The sequence below is a fragment of the Falco peregrinus genome, chromosome 9 (assembly GCF_023634155.1).
Source record: "Falco peregrinus isolate bFalPer1 chromosome 9, bFalPer1.pri, whole genome shotgun sequence".
NCBI classification, from domain to species: domain Eukaryota; kingdom Metazoa; phylum Chordata; class Aves; order Falconiformes; family Falconidae; genus Falco; species Falco peregrinus.
Genome location: NC_073729.1, coordinates 38,594,137 through 38,615,769, shown reverse-complemented (window position 1 = coordinate 38,615,769; position 21,633 = coordinate 38,594,137). Strand labels below are relative to the sequence as shown.

The window sequence follows — 21,633 nt, the reverse complement described above, 5'->3', positions numbered from 1 at the left end:
TGTGCCAAATGTGGCTCAGCACCCCAGCCCAGCTCTGTGCTGCCCAGCACCTTCTCCAGTTAGTGCTGGTGAATAAAATGGGCCCCCCTGTCACCCCCTCCCCAGCTTGGGCAGTGGGACTGGGCAAAGGGCCATTATCTGAACACATGGGTGGGAATGGAGCATGCAGGGCTGGCAGGAGCGTTAACCATGGGCTTCTCTGGCCATGGGATGCACCGAGGAGCAGCAGACAGCCCTGCAGATTGTTTCAGGAGTCAAGATCAAATAATAGACATTTGGCTGCAGGGGGGCAGGGGAAGGAGCCCCCGAGGTCCTCAGGCCTGCTTCTTCCTCAGTTCATGTCTGCCACCAGCTGTGCCAGCTTGGCTGGGGCTCCAGCTTGAAAACCTCCAAGGACACAGAGCCGGCTCCAAAACTCATCCCACAGCTGAGCTGCACCACCCTCCTAGATTAAAACCAAGGAAAAACCCCACCCTTGGTTCTGAGCCTCCCAGACCAAAATTTTTGGCTGTTACTCCTCACAGCAGCATCTGGCACCACCAAGAGAGTTTGACTCCACCACCTCTTGCCAAGGAGCGTATCCAGTTGTTGCGTGTGCAGCCTGCTCCAGCCTGCGCAGGGAGGGGCTGCGTGGGGCCAAGGGGTCGGGGCCTGCACAGCGAAGCTGTCTTTGTGCAAGGACCATGGTTTTCTGCATAATGTACAGCACCTGCCAGCACAGGAGGCACTGCAGCCCAGCAGCCACCTGGCAGAAACCTCAGCTCATGGCTGTGAGAAGTGCTTTCCTGCCAGTGACCCCAGAGAAACCTTCAGCAGCTGAGCTCAGGGGGACTTGGCCGGTTCGGCCAAAGAAAAGGATGCACGCTTTTACAGCCCGAAGATTTGAGCTCTTGGGCTGGGCATGCAATTGAATGAGCTTGTCCCAAGGTTTTGACTAACTGGGAATTTGGTCCCAAGGGTGTGGGAAAGCTGGAAAGCAGCACCAGCCCCATCCACCTGCCCATCCCTTGGCTGAGCCCCCTCCCTGGGCATCCCAACTCCAGCTGGAAGAAAGAGGTCTAGAAAACACTGTTATTTTACAGGGCCCAACCCTAACCTCAGTGCTGCCTCTTGAGGAATGCTCATGCCACCCAAAGAAATGTTTTGTTCTTTATTAAACTCGTATCTCAACTTATACTTACCTTTGGGGTTTTGTGTTTTTACTAGGAAAAGCACTTGCTTATGTGAAAACAAGTTTACTTTTCCCAGTTATCCTTGGGGTAATAAAATATATGACAGACCTCTCTATAAATCTTGTCTGGCTTATCTCTGTGAACCACCATGGCAACAAAACTCTCTTCTTCATTGCCTCCCTTCCAAACTGCTAAAATCTTATCTATTTCACTCCTTGTCCACAGGCAGCCTGTAGCTCTGAGCTCTCCTGCTTCACACCATCGTGAACAGAACTCGGTAAGCTTGCAGCAACCCCTGCTGTGGTATTATTTTCTCTTAACTCATTTCATTGTCATTTTAATATTGTTTGCCTGCCTTTTGGTCTGTTGCTGTATTTTCATAAGGGAACTCAGGGAAGACTTGTTTCTCATGAGTAGTTAACTGCCATTAGAGCGCAGTGCTGCATGTACATCAGCTCTTCTCTAGCGTATGTTGCATCCAGCACTTGTTTTTAACAGCAATGAACTTCATGTAGCACTTGGCAGCCAAGTGTCCTTGATAGCATCCTGTCTTCCTTAGACTGAAATGTACATTTTTGTTCACTTAATCATTTTGTTGCTTCATCACTTGCTCATTAATACAACTTGACAATTTTTCCCATTTCTCACCTTACACACAGTTTGTGATTTGTGAAAACATTTTGTCTTGCTTCCTGCCAATGACCTCCCCAAAGGTCTTCAGAAAGTTGAAGCATGAGGCTGACCAGGACTATCTGTGACCATGAGTTTAACCCCTCTCCAGCCCCAGCTAGCTTTCTGTGAAAGTGACGATGACGGACATCTGAAACTTGAGAGCAAAAGCTGGATCTGAGGAGCAGAAGATTAAGAAACAGTTGTGTTAAATGACCGGCTGCTGCACATCGTTCCACCAGCATGTGGTGCAGGGAGCAGATGTGCCAACCTGCCCCCTGCCTTTTTGTCACAACTGCCTTGTCACAGACTTTCCAGGTTAATTTTGTGTTATACCCACGAAACATGCCAGTGCAGAGCACCATCTGCCAGGGAAGGCAGCTCCCAGTGCTCTCCTTTCTTTGGAGGCAAGTGGCGATGTGCCCCCCTCCCAAGTCTCCACCCTGTCAAAGCTGAAGGTTTTTTTTGCATTGCAGCTCTCCAGCAGCTTTAGACAGCCTCTTCCAGTGGATGCCTGACCACACTGCTCCCACAGGGCTGTCTCTTACAAGAGGTGGCCAGTGCTACCCCTTCCCCAGGAAAGAGTTTGCCTCCAACACTACGAGACACCAGAACTGACAAAACCAGTAGGGGCATCTGGTTGTGCCAAAAGAAACAACATGAGTACGCAGGGTAACAATGAAACTCAGTTATAGCTTTATTTAATAACTGGTACAAAGTCCCCCTCAGGTAGAGCCTCCCAGTCCCATTCCCTACCTGAAATGGAGCAGAACATGAGTGTGATCCTCAGAGGAGCTGGCTCCCAGTGAGTCAGGACTGCTCAACAGTTACAAAAGGATGTTTTGCTCATCTATTGAGACCTGTAGTAGCCTGACCACTCTTCCCTTTTCTCCCATTAACAGCTAGACCCTGGCACGCAGCAGGCATTTGCCTCCTGCCCTTTATGATCTGGCCAGATGTAAAAAGGCAGCAGAACTGTGAATTCCACGAAGACAGTAAATATTACCTGCGCAGACTCATTCGCTGCTCACACTTCTGACCTGACTTGCATGGACAAACATGTGCCTGCTGGCTGTCATTAACATTTACCAGTATTTCCTGAGCCTCAGTTAATACCCTCTGCAGATACCCTGCCTGGGGCTGGCAGCAGTGGGAAGCAAAGCTGGCAGTGCAGATTTCTGGATATCCACCTGGTAAGAGGCACTGCTGCCTGTTTCACAACGTACTTGAGGTTAAAAGATGCACCTGTGCCACGGCAGAAGAGTGACTAGGTTTTAACTGCAGCTGGCCCTTCTGCAAGAGAGGCCAAAGGTCAGCAGAGGTGGTTTGGAAGCCAGGGCTGCTGCAGTTTAATGCCTTGTACTCGGTAATAGTGCATCTCAGTTTAGTAAGTTTACCTGTTAATTGCTTTGCCCTTTCAGGAGGCTCAGGTAAGAAATCACTCTGCTCCTTCTTAACATACATACAGAGATGAGGCCAAGACAGTATTTCTGACCATTTGTTTTCCCCATGGCTGCCTGGCATGCCAAGAGTCCTGGGAGCACAAAGACCTTCTGATGAGTTCTGCGCTCCAGGCACAGCTCTGTCAAAGAGCATCACCTGCTCCAGCACCTGGAGTTTCAAATCATCACGGTCTTGCTTTCCCATGTCCCACAGATGCCATTCCAGCTGCACCACAAGGGTCCTTTAGCAGAAGCACAACTAGAAAGCAATTCTAAACCTCACAAAGCCACAGAAATTATATTTAAATGAAGAGGGGAGACAATGGCTGTCATCTGGATCGATATACAGCACAGACAGGAGATGGTATCAGCATGTACAGTAACGTGACTTACTAAGACTGCGGAATGTTAACGAGTTTTAAAGAGGCTCTGATGCCAGGAACATACAGAAAGGACAGTAATGCCAAGTACAGACTACTAAGGAGGTGGCAGCTCAGATGGGCATGCACAAGTTAGAACAGTTAATGCCATGTTGGGTGAAATGCTAGATTCTGAGTGGGTTCAGTGGGGGTGAGCGGAGTTGTCTGAATCCAGAAGAGGGGCTCCTGGCCTAACAGGATACTTCCATGGTTTGAGGTGCATCCTGGAGATCAATTCCTTCTGGGGTTCCAGCACTTCCTTCACCATGGTTGCTAGTATGAGACCGGCTGCGGACACTCTCACCAGAGCCCACACTAGAGGAGGAGTGAGTACGGGAGCGCATCAGCCTGGTCATACTAGCTGCTGGCACTGCAAGAAAGAACAGGCACAGGACTTAGAAAATGAGGAAGTTCCTAGGGCAAGTATCACAGTCACTCGGGTATGTGTCACTGGGTAAGCACAAAAAAAGAGCTATACCCTCAGGAAGAAAACTGACTCTTCACTGCCAAAATCAAGTCTTTGCACATCTAAAGCAGCATGTTTAAGGCCCAATTTCAAAAGGTCCAAGGTGAGCAAATTCCAGAAGGGTAACTGATCATTTGCAAGTGCAGTCACAGTAGGTGTCTGCGCAAACCAAGGCAGCTGTTGTACAGATGACCTTTTGAAGTCAGTCTCGTCACTCTAGAAAACCACAGAGCTGAAGTCATGCAACAATCAACAAAATACAAATGAAAGGTGAAAAACCATAGTGTACAATTGATCAGCCTAGCCCACAGCAGGCCAGCAGGACATGCTGAGACAAAGCAATGCACCCAAAGAATCATTCAACTCAATACACAGACGAGCCAAGGCAGATGCACAGTTGAAGGTACCTGACTCAGTGCTTAGGTGGCTGAGTTGCACATAAGGGACTGGAAACAACATGAGACAAGGAAAGGGATGAATACAGGGAAGAGCCAATTAGTTGCAGTGTGTGACTAGCAGCTGCACTGCTCCTGGGATCCCCAGCTACGTTCCCTTCCACTCCCAGCTTACACATGGTGCTGAAAGTTCCCAATATTTGTGAAAAAAAGCTGCTAGTGAGCATCTCGGGGAAACCAGGGTGACTCAAAACGTTATCAGGGCCAGATCTCTTCAACGCCTTTAGCTGGAAACCTGGTGACCCTACCCCTGCACTGTATACACCACAACTGCTGAACAGAGATGTCATTTTCCTATGGCAGGGAAAATGGGGTATACTCTGTAACTCCAGATATGCAACAGAAATTCATGTCTTTCCTTGAGTTGACAGCATCAGATTTCTGCTACAAGCCTCTTCAAGACATCACCTTCCACCTGCAGTGTCAGTACAGGCACGTCCAACAGTTTTAGCCAACGTGCAGATGGCACAAGAACAGCTGTTGAGGAACTGGCTTGTGCATTTCTAGAAATGGCGAACTGCTGATTTGCTTCTCTTGCTCTCCCTGAAAGAGCAGGTCTTGCTGGCCAAGATCAGCAAGGCCAACACAGTCTTGCTCACCACAGTTGGGAAACCCATTCTGGGATTAGCCACTAATTCTGGAAGCAGAAAATTACCCGCTGTCCTTCCCCAGTGCTGTGCATCCTACTTGCAAGAGATGTGACCCTCAAAGCGCTGCTGAAGTCCTTGCTGTGATGACAGCACTTGCTGACTTAACCAACACTGGGAACGTAAGAGACGTTAATGTTTAAATGCTCTCAGGCTGTGAGGCTGAGGGAACCTTCTCACCCTCCTCTGCAGGACCAGGCCCTTCTGGCCAGCCTTGGAGAACCCCATTGTCCTACTACATTCATGTCAACTACACACAGCTCTAAGGAAAAGCTTCTTTTTTAAGGAAAAATCCTCACACCCATGAGGTGGCAAAGAACTTCTGGCTGTGTGGAGACCACTAGGAGTGTCACAGCTGCCATGGTGGCCATGCTTAGTGGGTAACCAGCCACATGAGCAAACTCCTCCCATAATTCCAGCTTTTGAAGGTTCATCATCCACAGAAGGGAACTCCTAGCCCTGGCAGGCAAGACAGAACTGTGCCAAGGTGCCTGCAATACAGAGGTGTTTAGCGCACTGAGAAGCCCTTCTGAAGTCCCCCAGTCTCTGGAGTACAGAGGGCAGGGGAGCTGAACAGCTGTCAGTCTGACACACTCAGGAGACAATGTCTTCTGCCTCCAAGCACAAGGAGGAAGCCATAGGGCAAGGCATGCACTCTGGGCTCCCCAGGTGTCTCAGAGGTCACCCAGCTGTTGTACCAGGTGTCTCAGAAGACACCCACCTCTGTACTGCCATTAGAGGGTTTCATTCCGAGATATTGCTTAACCCTTGCGAGAGTGTGAAAGAGACAGGTATTGTCTGAGGGGAAAGGAAAGAACTCTCATGTACCGATCACAGCCTGGGAGGCTTGTACTGCTAACTCCTTCCCCTCCAGAGAAGGTATGCACAGAAGCTTTCAGATCATTTACTGTTCTTGGGAACACACTCTTCTGGACTGGCACAAAGACAGACTTAAAAGGTTTGACCAACGCCAACAACCAAAAGGGGTCACCACTCCAGCTGCAGTGCAGATTAAACACGTTATGGAACAACGCTGGTTTGCTAAGGCTTGTTAGCACACTAGATTTTCCAGCACGATGGGTATCTTGGCAACCACATTAACTCATGGGTGGGACACGGATGCCAATGGGCTCAGATGGACCGGAAAAGCTGAGTCCCCTTCACAACAACCCTGCTCCAAACCAGAAAACTCTGTTTGCCACTTACTGTAGCCCATTCCCTGCACAAAGTACTTGAAGGCTTCAGTCAGCTTGCCAGGCTGTGGAAACAGAAAGTGTGCCTTTAGTGTGAGCAGAGCTGTACAACCCAAATGCCATGGGAAAGCCAAGAGGCATTTCTCACCTGAACCACCTGGGGCAGGCCTCCACAGTCAGCCATCTGCAACAGGAAAAAAAAGGGAGCTTGAACTGTCCTTCCCACCCCAGGAGGACAACCCCAGAACCATGCCAGCACTGCCAGCCCCACCACGGCTGATGGCACCAGGCTGCACCGCTACATGAGGCACACTCCTATCATCTTGTCTCTAAAGCCAAAGGAAGGCCTGGTTGATCTGTCTTCTGGGAACCTGTTGCTGAAGGAACCCAGCACCTTGAAGGCCACACTACCAGTTGATCTCAGGCCATACTCTAGAAGCCCAGGAGTAACCCTCCACTATCACGGCTCCTCCTGCCACTGATCCCAAACCTCTCACTTTGCACTCCTATACAGCAGCTGTCTGGTACACTGGTGGAGCCATCGGTGAGGATGGGAAGGACTGGTATAAAGCCAGAAAAGGTAATGTTGCTGGCAGAGAGCAGGGTGGAGCCCAGGCACCTCTGCTAACTCACAGCAGGTCCTCCCTGTCAGTTGAAGGTAACACAGAAGTGGCCATAAAGCAGGGATTCAGGGACCGCCTGACAAACTCTTCTCTTCCAAGTCTGGCTCCACACAGGAGAGAACACAGCCCTGAATGCCCGCAAACTTCTTAAAGCTAAATGTATGGAAGGTAAAAACCTAAGTGCAGCTAGCCTCAGCAAAAATCATGCCTCTGTGCAGGCTGGAATGATCCTGGAGCAGCACTCACCTTCAGAAGGGTAGTTTTGGTTGGGTCAAGACGTGAATTGCATTCAACCTAAAATAAAAGGAGGAAAGAGGGACATGATATCACACAGAAAACTTGAAGAGATACATGTGAAATGCAGAACAGCTGCACCAGAGGCAGTGGCTGTCTTCAGCAGTGGGAGCTTCTCTGGGACCAAGAACTGACCAAGAAAGCAGAAAGCATGTAGGAAGAGAACAATGAATAAAAGATGCAGGGAGGAAGGGCAGGTGTTCCTATCCAAAGGGACCTTGTGGTGAACAGAATGTCACTGTTCTGAGATGCAGCTGTAACTTCAAGGGAAATCATCCCCTGGTTTTGGGGATGCACAATGAACCCCTTGCAGCATCTTCTGGGCTCTAACAGCAAGACTGGGAGGGAAGGAGACTTCTGTGCAGTGCAGCACAGAGGGAGATCACTCAGTCCCCTGGCCAGCCGAGGAGGCCATGGCCACCTCTTCTCTGTAAGGCTGCTGCAAAAAGGAAACAGGTTGGGGTCCTACAGGAAATGTAATCCCAGCAGGAGAGATTATCACAAGCTGGGAACCTGTGCAGCCAGATAGGCAAGCCAAGATCCAGAAGACCCTACCCTGTTCCCCACTGTGGCTGGGAAGCAGTAAGAATCCTCAGGGATAGCATCCTAGCAAAGTCAAAACTTGCAGAATGTCTCGGACTTCCAGACTAAATAGACTGATGGAAAGGGATGAGGCCATGACCAGAAAAAGCCCTGCAGCAGTTCTCCATGCGCAGCTCCTAGGCCCAAGCTACTGCTTTACAAGACTCCTACACTCTTCCATGGTTTCTTAAGACAACCGCTTTTGTTGACAAATCCCTGGTCTCCCCACAATCATTTGCTGAAGGGAAGAAGCAACATCCACCTCAACCACACTGCACTGTGCCATGCCCCATTTATAACTGTGCTGGGAGGGAAGTGGTTTATAGGCGTCTGCAGAGAACAACAGGAAGGAGATGCTTCTGAGTACTGCTTTCCTATGATGCAGTGCTTTTGCAGGGCTCTGTGTGACTCTCCACCACAGGAACTGGAGTCACACTGCTTTTTTTTTAAACCCCAGGTAGCCTCAGTACAACAGCAAGAGAACAGTCAGTCATGACTTGAACTAACTCTAGGCAGCAGCTTGGCACAGCTTGGGGAAAGACGCAAGTTCCTGAAAGGGGTCCTCTGCATCAGTGTTGAGGAAGGTGCTTGGGCACAAGAACTCTTATTCAGATCCTGCCATCCTCATCTTAGAGCTGCCCTGCAGGGCCATTAAGTCTCCCAAGCCTTGGCTCTCCCACTAGTGCCTGATAGGTCTCAATAGCTGGGGGACTGGAAAAGAGCTTGTGACAAAAAGCCACTTTCTGTGACTGGGCAAGGTGAAAGCACTGTGGGGTGAGGCAGGTTTGCTAAGTGATTTGTGGGGCTAATGTCATGAGAGGAAAGAGTTCACGTATACATACCACTGCTTCCACAGCAGGTGAGTTGTCACCAACAACTAGCAAGGCAGGGCACCTGATCAAAAACCAGAAAAGAGATGTTACAGTGCATCTAAGGGATTTCTGAGAAGGTTGAGCTCTGTGAACCAAACAGCCCCGTGAAAGGTTAACAACCCTCAGCAAAATCCCTGCCACCACACCATGGCATTTTGTTGTACCAAAACATCCTCCAGGGCTTGCACACGCATCCATACTGTCCCCTGAATTCACACTCGCTTCACTTAATATGTGTACTGTTGCACACATATTAAGAAATAAGCCTAGGGCTGGGAGATAAACCATCCCAGGCTGCAAAAGGCAGCATGCTCTCTGAAATGAACATCTGTTAGGAATAACCACATCCAAGAAAGTTTAATGCCTCTGAGGCTGCCTAGTGCTCAGCACTGTATTTTGGTTTGGATTTTAGAAAGAAACACAAAAGATGTTGGGGCATATATTGAAAAATGACACAGTATCAGAGCCTCTGTTGGCAAATCTGTGCCTTCATATCCATTTTTATATGTATTGTAATGCTAGAAGAACAATTAACATTCAATGTGTAAAACATGCACAGGAGATCACTGACCAATTGGCTGTGAATTTACACTACTCATTTGCAGATCAAGATAAGAAAGGGTTGACTCAAGGCTCCACTTTTTTGTGTTGACTAGATGAAAAAAATTAGACTAGAGAGGCTGTGAGCCACAGACCTCAGAGCCAGTGGAGTACCACCTCTAAAGAGACAGAAGATCTATAATACAAGCCTACTGGCACAGAGACCCACACTTACACAAGAACTATTTTAAGGGTCTACAGATCCCTGTGAGTCACTTGAATGGACAGATAGTGCTCTGTGGGTTACAGCTGTCTGCATGACAGAGCAGCATGACTGGCTTTGCCTGGAGACCAAGCAGGGAAATCCACCTCTTTTAGGTTAGTCAAGACCTAGAGGGTTTGGCTGTGGATGCCTGAAACATTCCTGGGACTGGCAGAAGCAGAAGTGCATACAGTTTCCAAGGAGTAAAGAGCAAAGCGCAAAGCCTGGGCAGCAGTCTCTGAGCCCTGGCTCAGAAGTGCAACTTGCAACCTTCTTGTGCTTTATATGATTATATAAATTATATATTATATGATGGAGATAATTGAACTTTTTTGCTTTCTTGCTTGGAATCTGAAAATTTACTTATACTTTCTCTGTGCTACTTATCACTAGTTCTCCAGCGTCTGTCCTTTCTCAGCTGTACCCTGCACAGACTATCCCCTCCCAGATGAAAGAGTCATTGCCAAGGTGGGAAAACAGCACTGCATTCAGAATCCACTTCCATCTCTGGGAGATTTGTGCAGGTAATATTTTTCAGCAAGGTGGCGGAAGGCAGTGGCAACAACAAAAACCTGCCTCCCTCACTTTTCCATGCAAAACAACCAAACTAACAGCTCAGCAAGTACAGTGAGTGCTGGATAGATACACTTATTCCTCTGACCCTGTCTTCTGGAGAATCTCAGTGTGTTCTCAATGAAAGGCTTTCCAGACACCTCTCTGCCCCATTCTCGCTGACAGCACTGCACCACAGCCTGAGACTGACTTGGACAGTTTTCCTGATGCTTAGGCTTGTGGAGTTCTTGCTGAGTAGCAGCAACAGCTTTTCTGCTGAAAGGACTGCACAGTAAAGTAACTGAGACAGGCTGATGAAAAGCAACTTACTTGAGTGTTTTTGCAGTATTTTCATTGATGCCAAGAGCAGGTCTCTCAATTTCCAGGTCTCTACGACTGAAAGACAAAATAGAACAATTCTCCATCAAATCAGCAGAAGAAACAGGTTATCACTTCCTGTGTCATGCCACGAGCAGGAGCCCCAGCAGTCACCACGAGAAAACAGGATCCATGCTCTCATGGCAAGCTTGCTGTGTACCTAGAGATGACCTACTGAGATGTGAAAGGGTCATCCAGGCATGAAGGCTGAGCTTGGCACAGTACACAGGCTTAGGACAGAGGTTCATGTGACATAATATCCAACAGAATAATACATATGGCAGCAAATCTACTGAGCAGGGAAGCTACAGGAGCAATCTAGCAGGCAAAAAGGTATCCTGTACCTGTTGTATGAGGTGAGGAACAGCTGAAGGTTATCTTGGTTAATGTCCTGCGCAATATGAAGCCTGTATGTTTGGATCAAATCTAGATTTGCCTGCAGTTCCTCCTGTACAACAGCAGAAAAATTGAAAGACAGGGAACATCATCTTTTTCACAAGTAAAGACATGATACTCATAAAAATACTGAAGCATTAAACTGCCTCCATACACGTTCATTCCCCTGTGAACAGTAACACAGACGGCACTGACTCCAGACAACAGTAGTACCTGGGCTACACAAACTGTTTATGTGACATGACTGTTACGTGCCATTCTTTGGTAATGTGACTACACTTCCACAAATGGCATTGCACATGCTGCTGCAGGAGTACAAAGTATCTTGGGATACCTCTTGAGTTAGCTCCTGAGCCTCAGTTAATGCTTACAAAGATACAAATCCCTCTGTTTTAGGAAGGTCTTCTGCTTATGTTTAATGTTAAAGCAGCAAAGCTTTATAGGTAAGCCCCAAGACTGGGACCAAAGGAAAATTTAATCCCAACACCCAGTTCTACAAAGAAACTGCTTCCAATCAGAGCTAGAGAGAGACAGAAAAGGGAATGCAAGGAAACACTACCTATAATGAAGCAGCCTGAAAGTGGGGAGAGAACAGCTTCAATGGGCCTAAGCAGGAAGAACCTACATGACTCCTTCCAGTGCTGATGTGTGATGTTGCAGGAGGGCTTTGGGTCAGGGACTGATCTGCTGCAAGTCATATATAGTGTCCATGAGGCACAGACCCTTTCAGTTGCCCAGTAAGCCTGCTGGTTGGGAGCCAGCAAATCCCAACAGAAGGCACTGCTGTATCCAAAGTTTTTAGGAGGGGCTGGTTTTCCTCTGCTGAAACTGAAGGGGAAGGCGAAGAACAGAATGCAGCAGTTCAACATCTGGACTTCAATAACTCACTGTCAACTCCCAGCTGAGCTGTGCTCTACCTACAGCCCAAATGCTTCCATGCTGGCTACAAAGAACTGGCTGCCACTGGTTTCTGCAGACAGTTGCCTGGGCACCAAAAAGACAGGAATTCTAGCACTAGTGTGTGGGAAAAAGTTATAGCTCCATGTATGGTTGCACTGGCAACATTAACACCTGCTGGGTGTTACATGGTACTTACATGGCCAAAATGATGCGCCAAGACAATATCCACTATGTTGGTTGTCCAGCCTGAAAACTGAAGAGTGACCATGAATGAGAAGGAGGGAGAGTAACTGAAAAATGCAGTTTCATTACAAATTTCAAAGCACCTTCTCAGGGTAAAGAAAATAACAAAGAAACTATTCAAGCAATACAAGAAGCAAATGCCTGAAGCTTGAGATGCCATACAAGGCTCCAAAGAAGCCTATGCACACACAAGAAAGAGTTCTCCAGAAACCCGGAACCCTGGATAACTGCAAGTGGCCAGAATACCAATTTATTCAAATTAAAAGATCCATCCAACCTCAGCCAAATGAAGCCTGCAAGCATGAGTACTAAATCAGAGGAAAGCCCAGCACTCAACAGCCACTCATTTCCAAGCACTTTACCAGGCTTGCTCATTCACATACGATCACACCCACCACTGCCCCTATGATGGAGGCCATACTACACCCAGACTAAAAGTGCAGCAGGGACAGAAGTGAGATTGTACAGTTTTTGTCAGAAACCTACAAATTCCTGTACCCCATCCTTTTTCTTTTTACTCTACCCACTGTTCGTTAAGTGCTGCGGAGAGATGTGCAGGGGAAGGAGAATCTCACCTTGGATGCTGCCCAGTCAATCCAGCCCTTTGCACATGGATCAACATTAATGAGAACAAGTCCCTCCACTAGGTCTGGGTGGCTGAGCTGTGGGGAGAGAGCACAGGCATACTCAGAAGGATGATTCAGCCCACGTGCTGGTCAACAGCGTGCAGCAGCTGGAAGGCTTCTTGCAAAAGGGAAAGAGAGTGAAATGAAGACTAAGTGGGAAGCTCCTGTGCCAGGCAGCCAGTGGCCTTTTCAGAGCTTTGCTTAAAGCTTGCTCCCAGCCACACCTTACTTGATTCAGTTATTGGCACTGAGGGACTGACTACTCACACAGCACCTGCAGCCTGCACAGACCTCAGCAGTGCCTTCTGGTGACCTATGCATCTGGCGCAGCTGCAGAACCAGATCAGGATCCTGTGTATTACAGGGCTGTAAGCAGTGCTCTCCAAGCTGGCACCTCTGGGAAGGACCTGGGCAAACTCCTGTGCCTGGAACACACCTCCTTCCACTCCTCAAAGAAGAGGCAGTCTCCCAGCGGAGATGTGGCAAAATGTCAGGATTTGACAAATGGCACAGGAGTTGGTGCTCAGGCCCTGTAAGCATGGCAGCCTGAGCAGAAAGGCCTGAGCTGCAGGGGCACTTGGCTCAATGCAGCGCACCCCTGCTACGCCCCCCAGCCCACAGGCACCCCTTCCCCTGCTCCAGCCCGGCATCCCCAGCACCCTGCAGTTTACCTTAGGCTCTGTGTGTGTGGAGCATGGGTACAAAATACTTTGAGAACCACTTGCAAACACAAACCTAGCCATCTAACACAACCAGAGAACCTTGAGCTCTAGGCTTGCTCCAAGGCTGAAATTTTACATTTGATCTGCTCCATTGTACAGATCAGCACTGGTTAAGTAGAAGGAAACAACTCTGCCCTCAGCAGGAAACTGTCTGCAATCCAGGTAGCATGGCAAGGGCTTTCTGGCACTTCACTGAGCTGAGGACAAAGGCTTACTTGCATGACCTTCTCTTTAGCAAGACTGAAAACTACACAAGGTACAAAAGGCAAGAACAGAGCAAACACCAGTGCCTCACTCTGCCCCAGGCTCAACCCTGACTTGAGGAAATGGGAAGGAGAGAACTTTTTGCAGGAAGGGCAGCTGCACGGTGAAGTGGCTCTAAGGAGCAATAATGCCCTAAATCATTGGCAGCTCTCTGTGCTCAACAACTTCAAGTGAACTTTACTGAGAATGTGAGATTTCTGTTATTTTTTTTTAACACTACCTCTGAAAGATTCAGGCAAATTCCTGGGCTGCTGAACTATGTCCACCAATTTCACACGCTTATAAACACTCCACTAGAGAGAAATGAACAAGTAAGTAACAAGGTAAAACTAGCATTCTCTCGTCAAAGGGTGGCATGCAAAATCTTCCTTCCAACAAAAAAGGACATTCTTATCAGCACTGGTTTACAGCACATCACCAAATCAATTGTTTGGTGTCACAAACACTGGAAGCACCATACAGTAACACAGCCAGTCTTTGTGAAAACACGAGGCTGGATATTCCTAGCAGCGAGGATGGGCTCTGCTGACTCAAAGATATCACATTACAATCCTTCCATGTCTGGCACAGCTTCAGAGTAACCTTGGCCGCTCCAGTTCAACCATTTGGATGTGAAGTAGCTCTCACATGCCTCCCTGCAGGCCTACTGTATTTACTGACTGCTACTTTGCCCATGCCACGCAAATGGTCTGTTTGATCAGTGGAAGACCACAGCTCATATAAATCACAAGGAAATGAAGAGATACTTACTGCACACCTGCTGAGGACATAAGCACCAGCTCCCAGTCCAATCCCAATGAAGCTTTTCAGGCTGAAATACAGGCATTTCACAATCAGCAAGGCTAACTTAAGCTCACAGCCAAAGCATCCCTAGAGGCAAAGCATTTCCCCTTTCTGCATCCAGCTGTTCACTTATGGTTCATTTTCAAAATGATCCAGCAATGATGCAGCAGCCATAAATTGACTCATGTGGCAGACTGTTCACATCATAAGAACCAGACAGGGTTACTCAGGTTAGGAGATGCTCAGGCCTCTTGGGATAATTTAGTGAGCATATCAGATGTTGCAAGCAGAGATAGAAGTAGGTGCTGGAATGGCTACACCCAGCTGGCTCACCCCATCACCTTTCAGAGACTTACTTCAGGTGTGTCAGAACAGCAGGCAGCATTTCAGCCAGTTCATCCATACTGGGATACTGGTACCTGAAAAGGGAGACTGAAATCAAAGCACCTCCAAATACAGCTCAACAGATGTTACCTTCCAGTTCTATCCCATCCCTCAGAGTGAGACTAGCACAGAGCTGTGTATTTTTGGGCAGTCAAACATCTGTGGGAGGACAGACTGATGGAGCAAGGAACACCAGCTAGACTGCAGCATACTGGGCTCACACTCAAGTCAGAAAGATGGTACCAGCTCTCACCACTAGTGAAGGGCTTTACCCATGCCTCACTAATAGGAAAGTCCCCTGAATGCCCACTGGGAAGCCTCCTCATCTTCCCATTTCCTCTGCTCCTGAAAGCTGCCTCCCACTACACTCAGCCTGGCAATCCCAGTTGGCTTAAACTGGGTTCTATCTCAGTCCAGACTGCAGTTCAGACCACATATGGAAAAAGGGTCTCTGCAGAGCTCTTACCCAGATGGGAATGGGGGGGCTCCTTCCTGCTGGCCTGGTGCATCGACATGGCACACAGCAAAATGCTGAGTGATCTCTTGCATGTCTTCGAAGTTAAAGAATGCATTAAAACAGGATTTGTCTACAACAAGAACAACAACAAAAAATGAGACACTTCCTGAAGCTTTATTGAGATCCACCCTCCAAAAACCATGGCACACACCTGCATGAGTCCAATGCCCCTGCTGAGTCTGTGAGGCAGTGGAGGCACGGTGATGCATGCTGCTGTGCCCCTGCTAACTGCAATGCAGCACCCAGTCCTAGCAAAGTAACTGCTGCGACTGGAGGACAGGCAGACAAATGACAGCTGGCATGCATGTCCAGGAAAATGGGGCCTTGCAGCACTTGGGTACTCACAGCACATACTGAGGAGCACCTGTATGAACATAACAGTACATGTTGGGTGGGAAGATGTGTGAAGAGCAACTGAGCCTGCTAGAAACATTAAACTACTACTGCAGCCTTGTAGGAGGGACTTGCTCACCTTCCCAGCAACCATGGAATAGATGACTTGTGGGAACTCTATTGCACAGTGCAACAAGTCAGCTAGAACACTATAGTGTAGTGGGTGGACCTACTTCCACCTCGCCACCTTGGCTCTACCTTTCAGAGGCTGTTGGAATGGACAAAGGAACGCCACATGCTCTCTCCTGCAGACCTTTATCATTTTACCCTGGAATGACCTGTTTCATCTCAGCTCCAGGCCAGTCCTGCTGGTCCCCACACTCAAAAGCAAATATCATGAACCACTGCTTTTCCAGGGTCCTGGGAACACAAGGGCTTACGGTTGAGGCCAATGTCATGGTATGTGAGGATGACAGGTCTGTTCCCCTTGGGTGTGCCCCGCATGGTGACATGGACCACTCCAAAAGCTGTCTCAATGTCATGTTCCTGCAGAGAGAGAAGAAGGAGCCTCAGTGTTATGTGTGCTGCCTGTGCTACAGGGATCCCTAACTGAGGGCCCACAGCAAGGGCCTCATCCACACTTCAACATTCCTCTCGTACCCACAACTGGTGGCTCAGTACAGCTCTTGCAATCTGCAACTCTGTCAAATCTCTCCAACCACTGCCAAAAGCAGGTTGCTTTTGTACAGATGTGTGATGGGTTTGGGGCTGTGTCTTTCTGTGACCAAAATCTCATTTCAATGGCCTTTAGTGATGTTACTGCACCATAGCAAAAGCCAGGTATCACATTTCCATCTGTCTCTAGTAGTTCATGGCATCACAAATGCAGCTCCACTCCCACAGCCAAGCTCTCGCTCCCCAGCTGGTATCCATCTCCCTCCAACCCACCAGCCCGCAAGTCTCTTTTCACCGTGGCCCCAACCCACACCCCTGGGAAGTTCCTGTCCGCGGGCAAGCTGATGTGAGGGGACACAGCAACATCTGAGAGGCAGCCCCAACCCCTGAGGACCATGTACCAGAGCATTTTGGAAACAGTATTGACAACATAGGGCAGGCAGATGGCTGGGACGGCAAAGAGACTCAGGCTCTGCAAATCCAGTCACTCACTGGCTGCCTGGGAGGTTGTACCCATCCACAGGGGAGCGGGTGGCAGCTTTTGCTTTCAACAGCATTATAAATGAAAGATACAGATCCACATGTACCTGTTCTCCCAGGCTGCCTGTCTACTGCAGCCCTACCTTGGCCACTGGCCAAGAGCCCATCAGATCTTGACCATACTGCTGCATTAATGTCCACTGACCTGTCACCTCAGGGAGGGCTAAGCACTGTGCCTTAACTGAACACATTTTTCCCTGCTACCAGCTTTGGTAATGTGACAGTAAAACACCCTTAGGCTCCTCTAGCAGCTGGCACAGATACAGAAAGTTATGCAGGGTATCAGTGGAGCAGTTTCATGACCTGTTTCGTGATTATTTGCCAGCAAAACTATGTGCCTTTTCCCAAGCAAAATATTGAGGGCTTTTTGCACTGTACCTTGCATAAGAGGACTATGAGGCCTCTGAATACCTCTCCAGTACTTGTCCAGTGCAGAAACAGAAGCCACAACCTCACAATGACAAACACAGAAGTGCCCACAAACTTGTCTGAGTTTAAAACAGCTGCAAATGCATTTAGACAAACACTGATCTGGAGTAACTACAGACTTTGGAAAAGCTGTGGAGATGGCAGTATGGCTGGGCACACTATGTCATCTGTAAGTACTTTCTCTTGTCTATAGAAATCAAAGGAGGGATATCTCTGACTTTCCTAAGCAGATTTTGTTTTTTAATATCAAGGAAATAACTGGTGCTTTTTATAGTGTAATAGCCTCATGGCTCAGCCTGAAGACAGGACAGTACACCCTCAAAAATATTTCTTACTAGTTTAAGCAAATTATGTGATTTTTTTTCTTAAATAGTAATCTCCAATAACCTGAAAGCGATAAGGCCAAATACAGGACAGGTGAGAGTACCTGGCTTGCAGCACATCAGAAATTCACCTTGCCCCTCCTTTCCAGGCACTCCCTAAGGCTGGCTGTGGGTCAGGCAGATTTAGTTCTTGCAGTGAAAGATTGTCATCCCCCAGACTGTACTTCTCTGGGGCTCCAAAGCCTCTCCCCTTCACCCAGAAGCATGGCCACAGCCAAATCAGCAGAGGCAGCTTGAAGCCTTCTCCAGCTTGGCTTTGAAGGATAAAAAGACACCTCTGACTGCCCTCATCCTCAGAAAGGGGTGGGGTTTTACCTGCATGCAGCTGTTGCATTGTGCACATGAAGAAGCTAGAGTACCTACAAAGCAGCAGTCACCTTCCTGCACTAGAGGCAGGCAAAAGAATATGGCAGGTGAGGTTATCTAGCCTGATTCTCACCTGGCTCCTTTTTCCTTAGGAGGGGGCTGCGGGCCAAGGCATCCTGTGCAAGCAGGAAATGACTAGTCCATATGTGCAAAGGGAGTCTGGGTCCACACAGCAGGACTGCCTGCCCTTGCAGCAAGGGTGCACAAAGAAGCCCAGGGCACTGCCTCAGTCTCCTGAGCTCTGGAAAACTACTAGGTTCAGCCCCTTGCCTGTCTTCTTGGCTCCCTGGGCTGCTGGGCAAAGTCCTGTTTTGTACTCCAGTGGGACATGTTGTGCAACCATAGCAGGGGCCCTGATTTCAGTGTTCTCCATGTCAGCAGGTGTTAACAAGTCCTTTAAAAGAAGTGGCAGCTTTTGGATGAGGTCAAGGGTGGTGACTGGCAGTGCACGGGGCTGAAACTGGAAAGCACAGCAAACTCATGGAAGTGGAAGAGCCCAGTGAATGCTAAAGCAGCTGAAGCTTGCAACCCCCAACTGCACTTCCCTATGCATCTGAGCTAGGTGGCTGACTGCCATTAAAAGCAGGTCTCTGCCAGCTCTGGTAGTTGTCAGTTTCTTCCACAAGCAGCTTTAACTCACTGACCTGGCAGGAAACAATCCAGCTGCCTTTTATTTATTTTAATCTTACTTTCTTAGATTGCTGCTAGGTCAGTGAGGTAGGAAACTCCCACAGAGGTCTAGCAAATGCTGGTCTGGCAAATGCTTAGAGCCGGAGGGCACTGCATGGGGTGGTAAAAGAAATAGCCCTGCCCTGAGCATAAGGCCAGCTAAACTGACTCACTTCTCATGAAACTGCACCTCCAGAGGACTAGGGAGGGTTTTATAAGCAGCAGCAAAAGGTTGACTATCAAACAGAAGCAAAAAACTCAAACTGAGCCAACAGTGAGAAAATCACAGAAATCAACACAAGAGTTGATGATACTAAAAAGTCAGCAACACAGTGCCTCTTCTGGAAATACATTCAAACTTACTGCTAAGGTCACACATGCTTCCACTAGGTAGAATACCGGACAAGGTACTAGAAACAGAAACACCCATCTCTCTTCAAAGCTTTTGTTCAAGCACCTCAATGTGCTTCATATTGCAACACCCTGCACTTTTGTTTCCTGAAGTTGAACTTGGATCTTGACTCAGTAGTAGGGAAGGGAAAAGAGTTTCCTTGAGCTAAAAATCAATCCTTGCTCTCTCACTTACTTTGACTCTGCAGATTGCGTAAACTGCAGTTTGGGGAAATGAGATAGTTTGTTGAGAAAAGGTTTTTCATGTCACCACTGGGCACCGGCCCAATCTGAAGGGTACTCACCTTGCTACTCCTTCAATCACATTAGTGATTCAAATACAGGGAATACCCCCTGAAGACGGAAGCAACTTGAGAAAACCCATTTTTAACAAATCTCAGTAAGCAGCACTTGGAAAAATTGAAGATGCTAAATCTGCAAACTTCTTACTCTACCCTGTACAGTGACAAAGCCTTAGGCTTTTCTTTTTTCTCTTGCTAGTTCCCAGACAGCAGCTTGCCTCCTCTGCTTCCTCTGGTTAAAGCCTTTTACTTTTTTAAGGCTTTTTCCAAACTACAAAGCAAGTAGCACATGTTTGAGATAAGGGTTTCTACATTGACTTTTTTAGCTACACATTGCAACATCATACTGACCTCCTTTTCAAGATCACCTACAGAAATAAGACTTGAGTTTTACCGCTAGCTTCCCTACAGGTAATTCTATGTCCATTTTCCCAGTGAACTTTATTTTCTCTGAAACTTTGCCCTGTAGCTTTAAGGCTTTTATTTTGACCTATGATTGCAAAGGACAAAAACATTTTCAGACATCACACAATTACAGCACACATCACTTCAATGTCACCTGCTTTTCTCCAAAACAGCTCTCTCCCACATATCAAAGCCAAAGGACAGCAAATGCATACAGCACGTAAGTATCATGCTTAAGACAGCAATGACAGTCTCTACACTTGTAACATACATCTGCTACCTTGAGTTGGCCAAAAACCCATTATTATTTCATGACATCATTACTGGTTTATTACTCTTCCAAAACGCAGAGCAGAATAACCCAGTTACAACAGGTACCAGAGTACTCAGTGAGAGAACGGCAGCTTCGCAGGCTTCACCCTCTGTCCTTGCCAAACATGCTTTCTTCATGTCCTTCTTGTAGATACACCTTCCCTGCCAGCCACCCAACAAGATGACACACTGCCTCCATAACCACTGCCCACCTGCAATTCTGCATATTCTCTCCTAATATTTGCCCATTGCTCATGTAGAAGTGTAGTGTTGGAAAGTATGAGACATCATCTTTATTTCTCAGGCATTGGCACGCTTTGTTTCTGGTCTCTGTTCAGGCCAGCTTTGATACATTGCAGCAGGGTAGCTTGAATGGAGATTCAAGGATTGTTACCTTGCAGGTGTCTACCTCCAGCTACGGTCTGAATGCTGATCTGGTCCACAGTGCAGGGAAGCAGTGATAGGAGAGGGCAGGTGGAAAAGATGTGGCCAGGAAACAGCCAGATTTTAACAAGTGTGCAGTCTGCAAAATTAAGGAAATGAATGCAAGAGAAGATGATGATCTGCAGTTATGTTTTGAAAAGCTTGATAAAATGTAATTTTCTCTTAGGGACTGGAAACTTTATCAGAGGTTTCTCAGAAGACATTTTATCTTCTGCCCTTATTTGTACAGTAGGTAAAAAATAAACAGCAGCTGCAGACAACCTGTTGTAAATAGGAACTCAACAGCAGAGGCAGCCTGGCTCTTGGGCAGCCTGCTCTTTCTGGCCACAGGCACCAAGCTTGTGACGCACACATGCCAAACAGTAGTGTGCTGCTGGGCATAACAGAGACATGAGCCCTGTGCAGGCAGCCACTATGGATCAACTCAAATAAGCTGGGAATCATTGCTTCAAAAACTAGCAGCTCCCTCAGGGCACAGGTGAGAAGAACAATGATGGAGGAGGATCAGAAGGTATGGAGACCAGCTGTAGCTGGTAAGACCAAAGGTCCAGCTAGCCTCCTGGTCTGATTTTAAGAGCATGTGCTTGTGGAAAAATAAAATAAAGCAAGGATGTAGTGATACTTCCTCAAACACTAGCATCTTTTAACAGTTTCCATTAATTTTCCCAACCTCCAACAGTCAAAAGACTTCCTGAATTGGAGGTGTGGTCTTCACTTTGACCTTCTCTTCTGAGAACTGGGCAGTCACCCCCCACCACCACCAGGCTATGCCTCTGGCATCTGCCTCACCCTGTGACCATAAAAGCCAAGGCTTAACAACATGCAGGGTGGAGAACCACTTTGTTCCCCACCTTGTATCTGCTGGATTTGCACAAGATCCCCAGTCCTTGGTTTGGAAGATGGAGAACAACTGATCCCATTTCCATAAGCCACAGCAGTAACAACCTCACAAGGTTGCTGTGATTCCCCTTCATGTGCCCCCTT

At 47.9% G+C, this 21,633-nt stretch overlaps 1 protein-coding gene across 6 annotated transcripts in view; it reads right to left on the bottom strand.

Moving 5' to 3' along the window:
- Positions 1–2,514: 2,514 nt before the first annotated feature.
- Positions 2,515–21,633, bottom strand: part of NDRG3 (NDRG family member 3) — a 60,803-nt gene continuing 41,684 nt past the window's right edge. For 3 of the 6 annotated variants that reach the window (XM_055814069.1, XM_055814068.1, XM_027783604.2), the window contains 14 exons: positions 16,175–16,280; positions 15,351–15,471; positions 14,857–14,919; positions 14,468–14,528; positions 12,681–12,767; positions 12,059–12,115; positions 10,911–11,014; positions 10,519–10,584; positions 8,805–8,856; positions 7,333–7,380; positions 6,612–6,647; positions 6,477–6,528; positions 4,576–4,614; positions 2,515–4,072 (listed from right to left, as the gene is read on the bottom strand). In XM_055814069.1, coding sequence (XP_055670044.1) covers positions 3,894–4,072; positions 4,576–4,614; positions 6,477–6,528; positions 6,612–6,647; positions 7,333–7,380; positions 8,805–8,856; positions 10,519–10,584; positions 10,911–11,014; positions 12,059–12,115; positions 12,681–12,767; positions 14,468–14,528; positions 14,857–14,919; positions 15,351–15,471; positions 16,175–16,280 — 1,071 coding nt within the window. In that variant the 3' untranslated portion in view covers positions 2,515–3,893. Of the gene's footprint in view, positions 4,073–4,575; positions 4,615–6,476; positions 6,529–6,611; positions 6,648–7,332; positions 7,381–8,804; positions 8,857–10,518; positions 10,585–10,910; positions 11,015–12,058; positions 12,116–12,680; positions 12,768–14,467; positions 14,529–14,856; positions 14,920–15,350; positions 15,472–15,552; positions 15,766–16,174; positions 16,281–21,633 lie in introns of those variants that run through there. The other 3 variants (XM_055814071.1, XM_055814070.1, XM_027783620.2) reach the window with 2 other exon arrangements.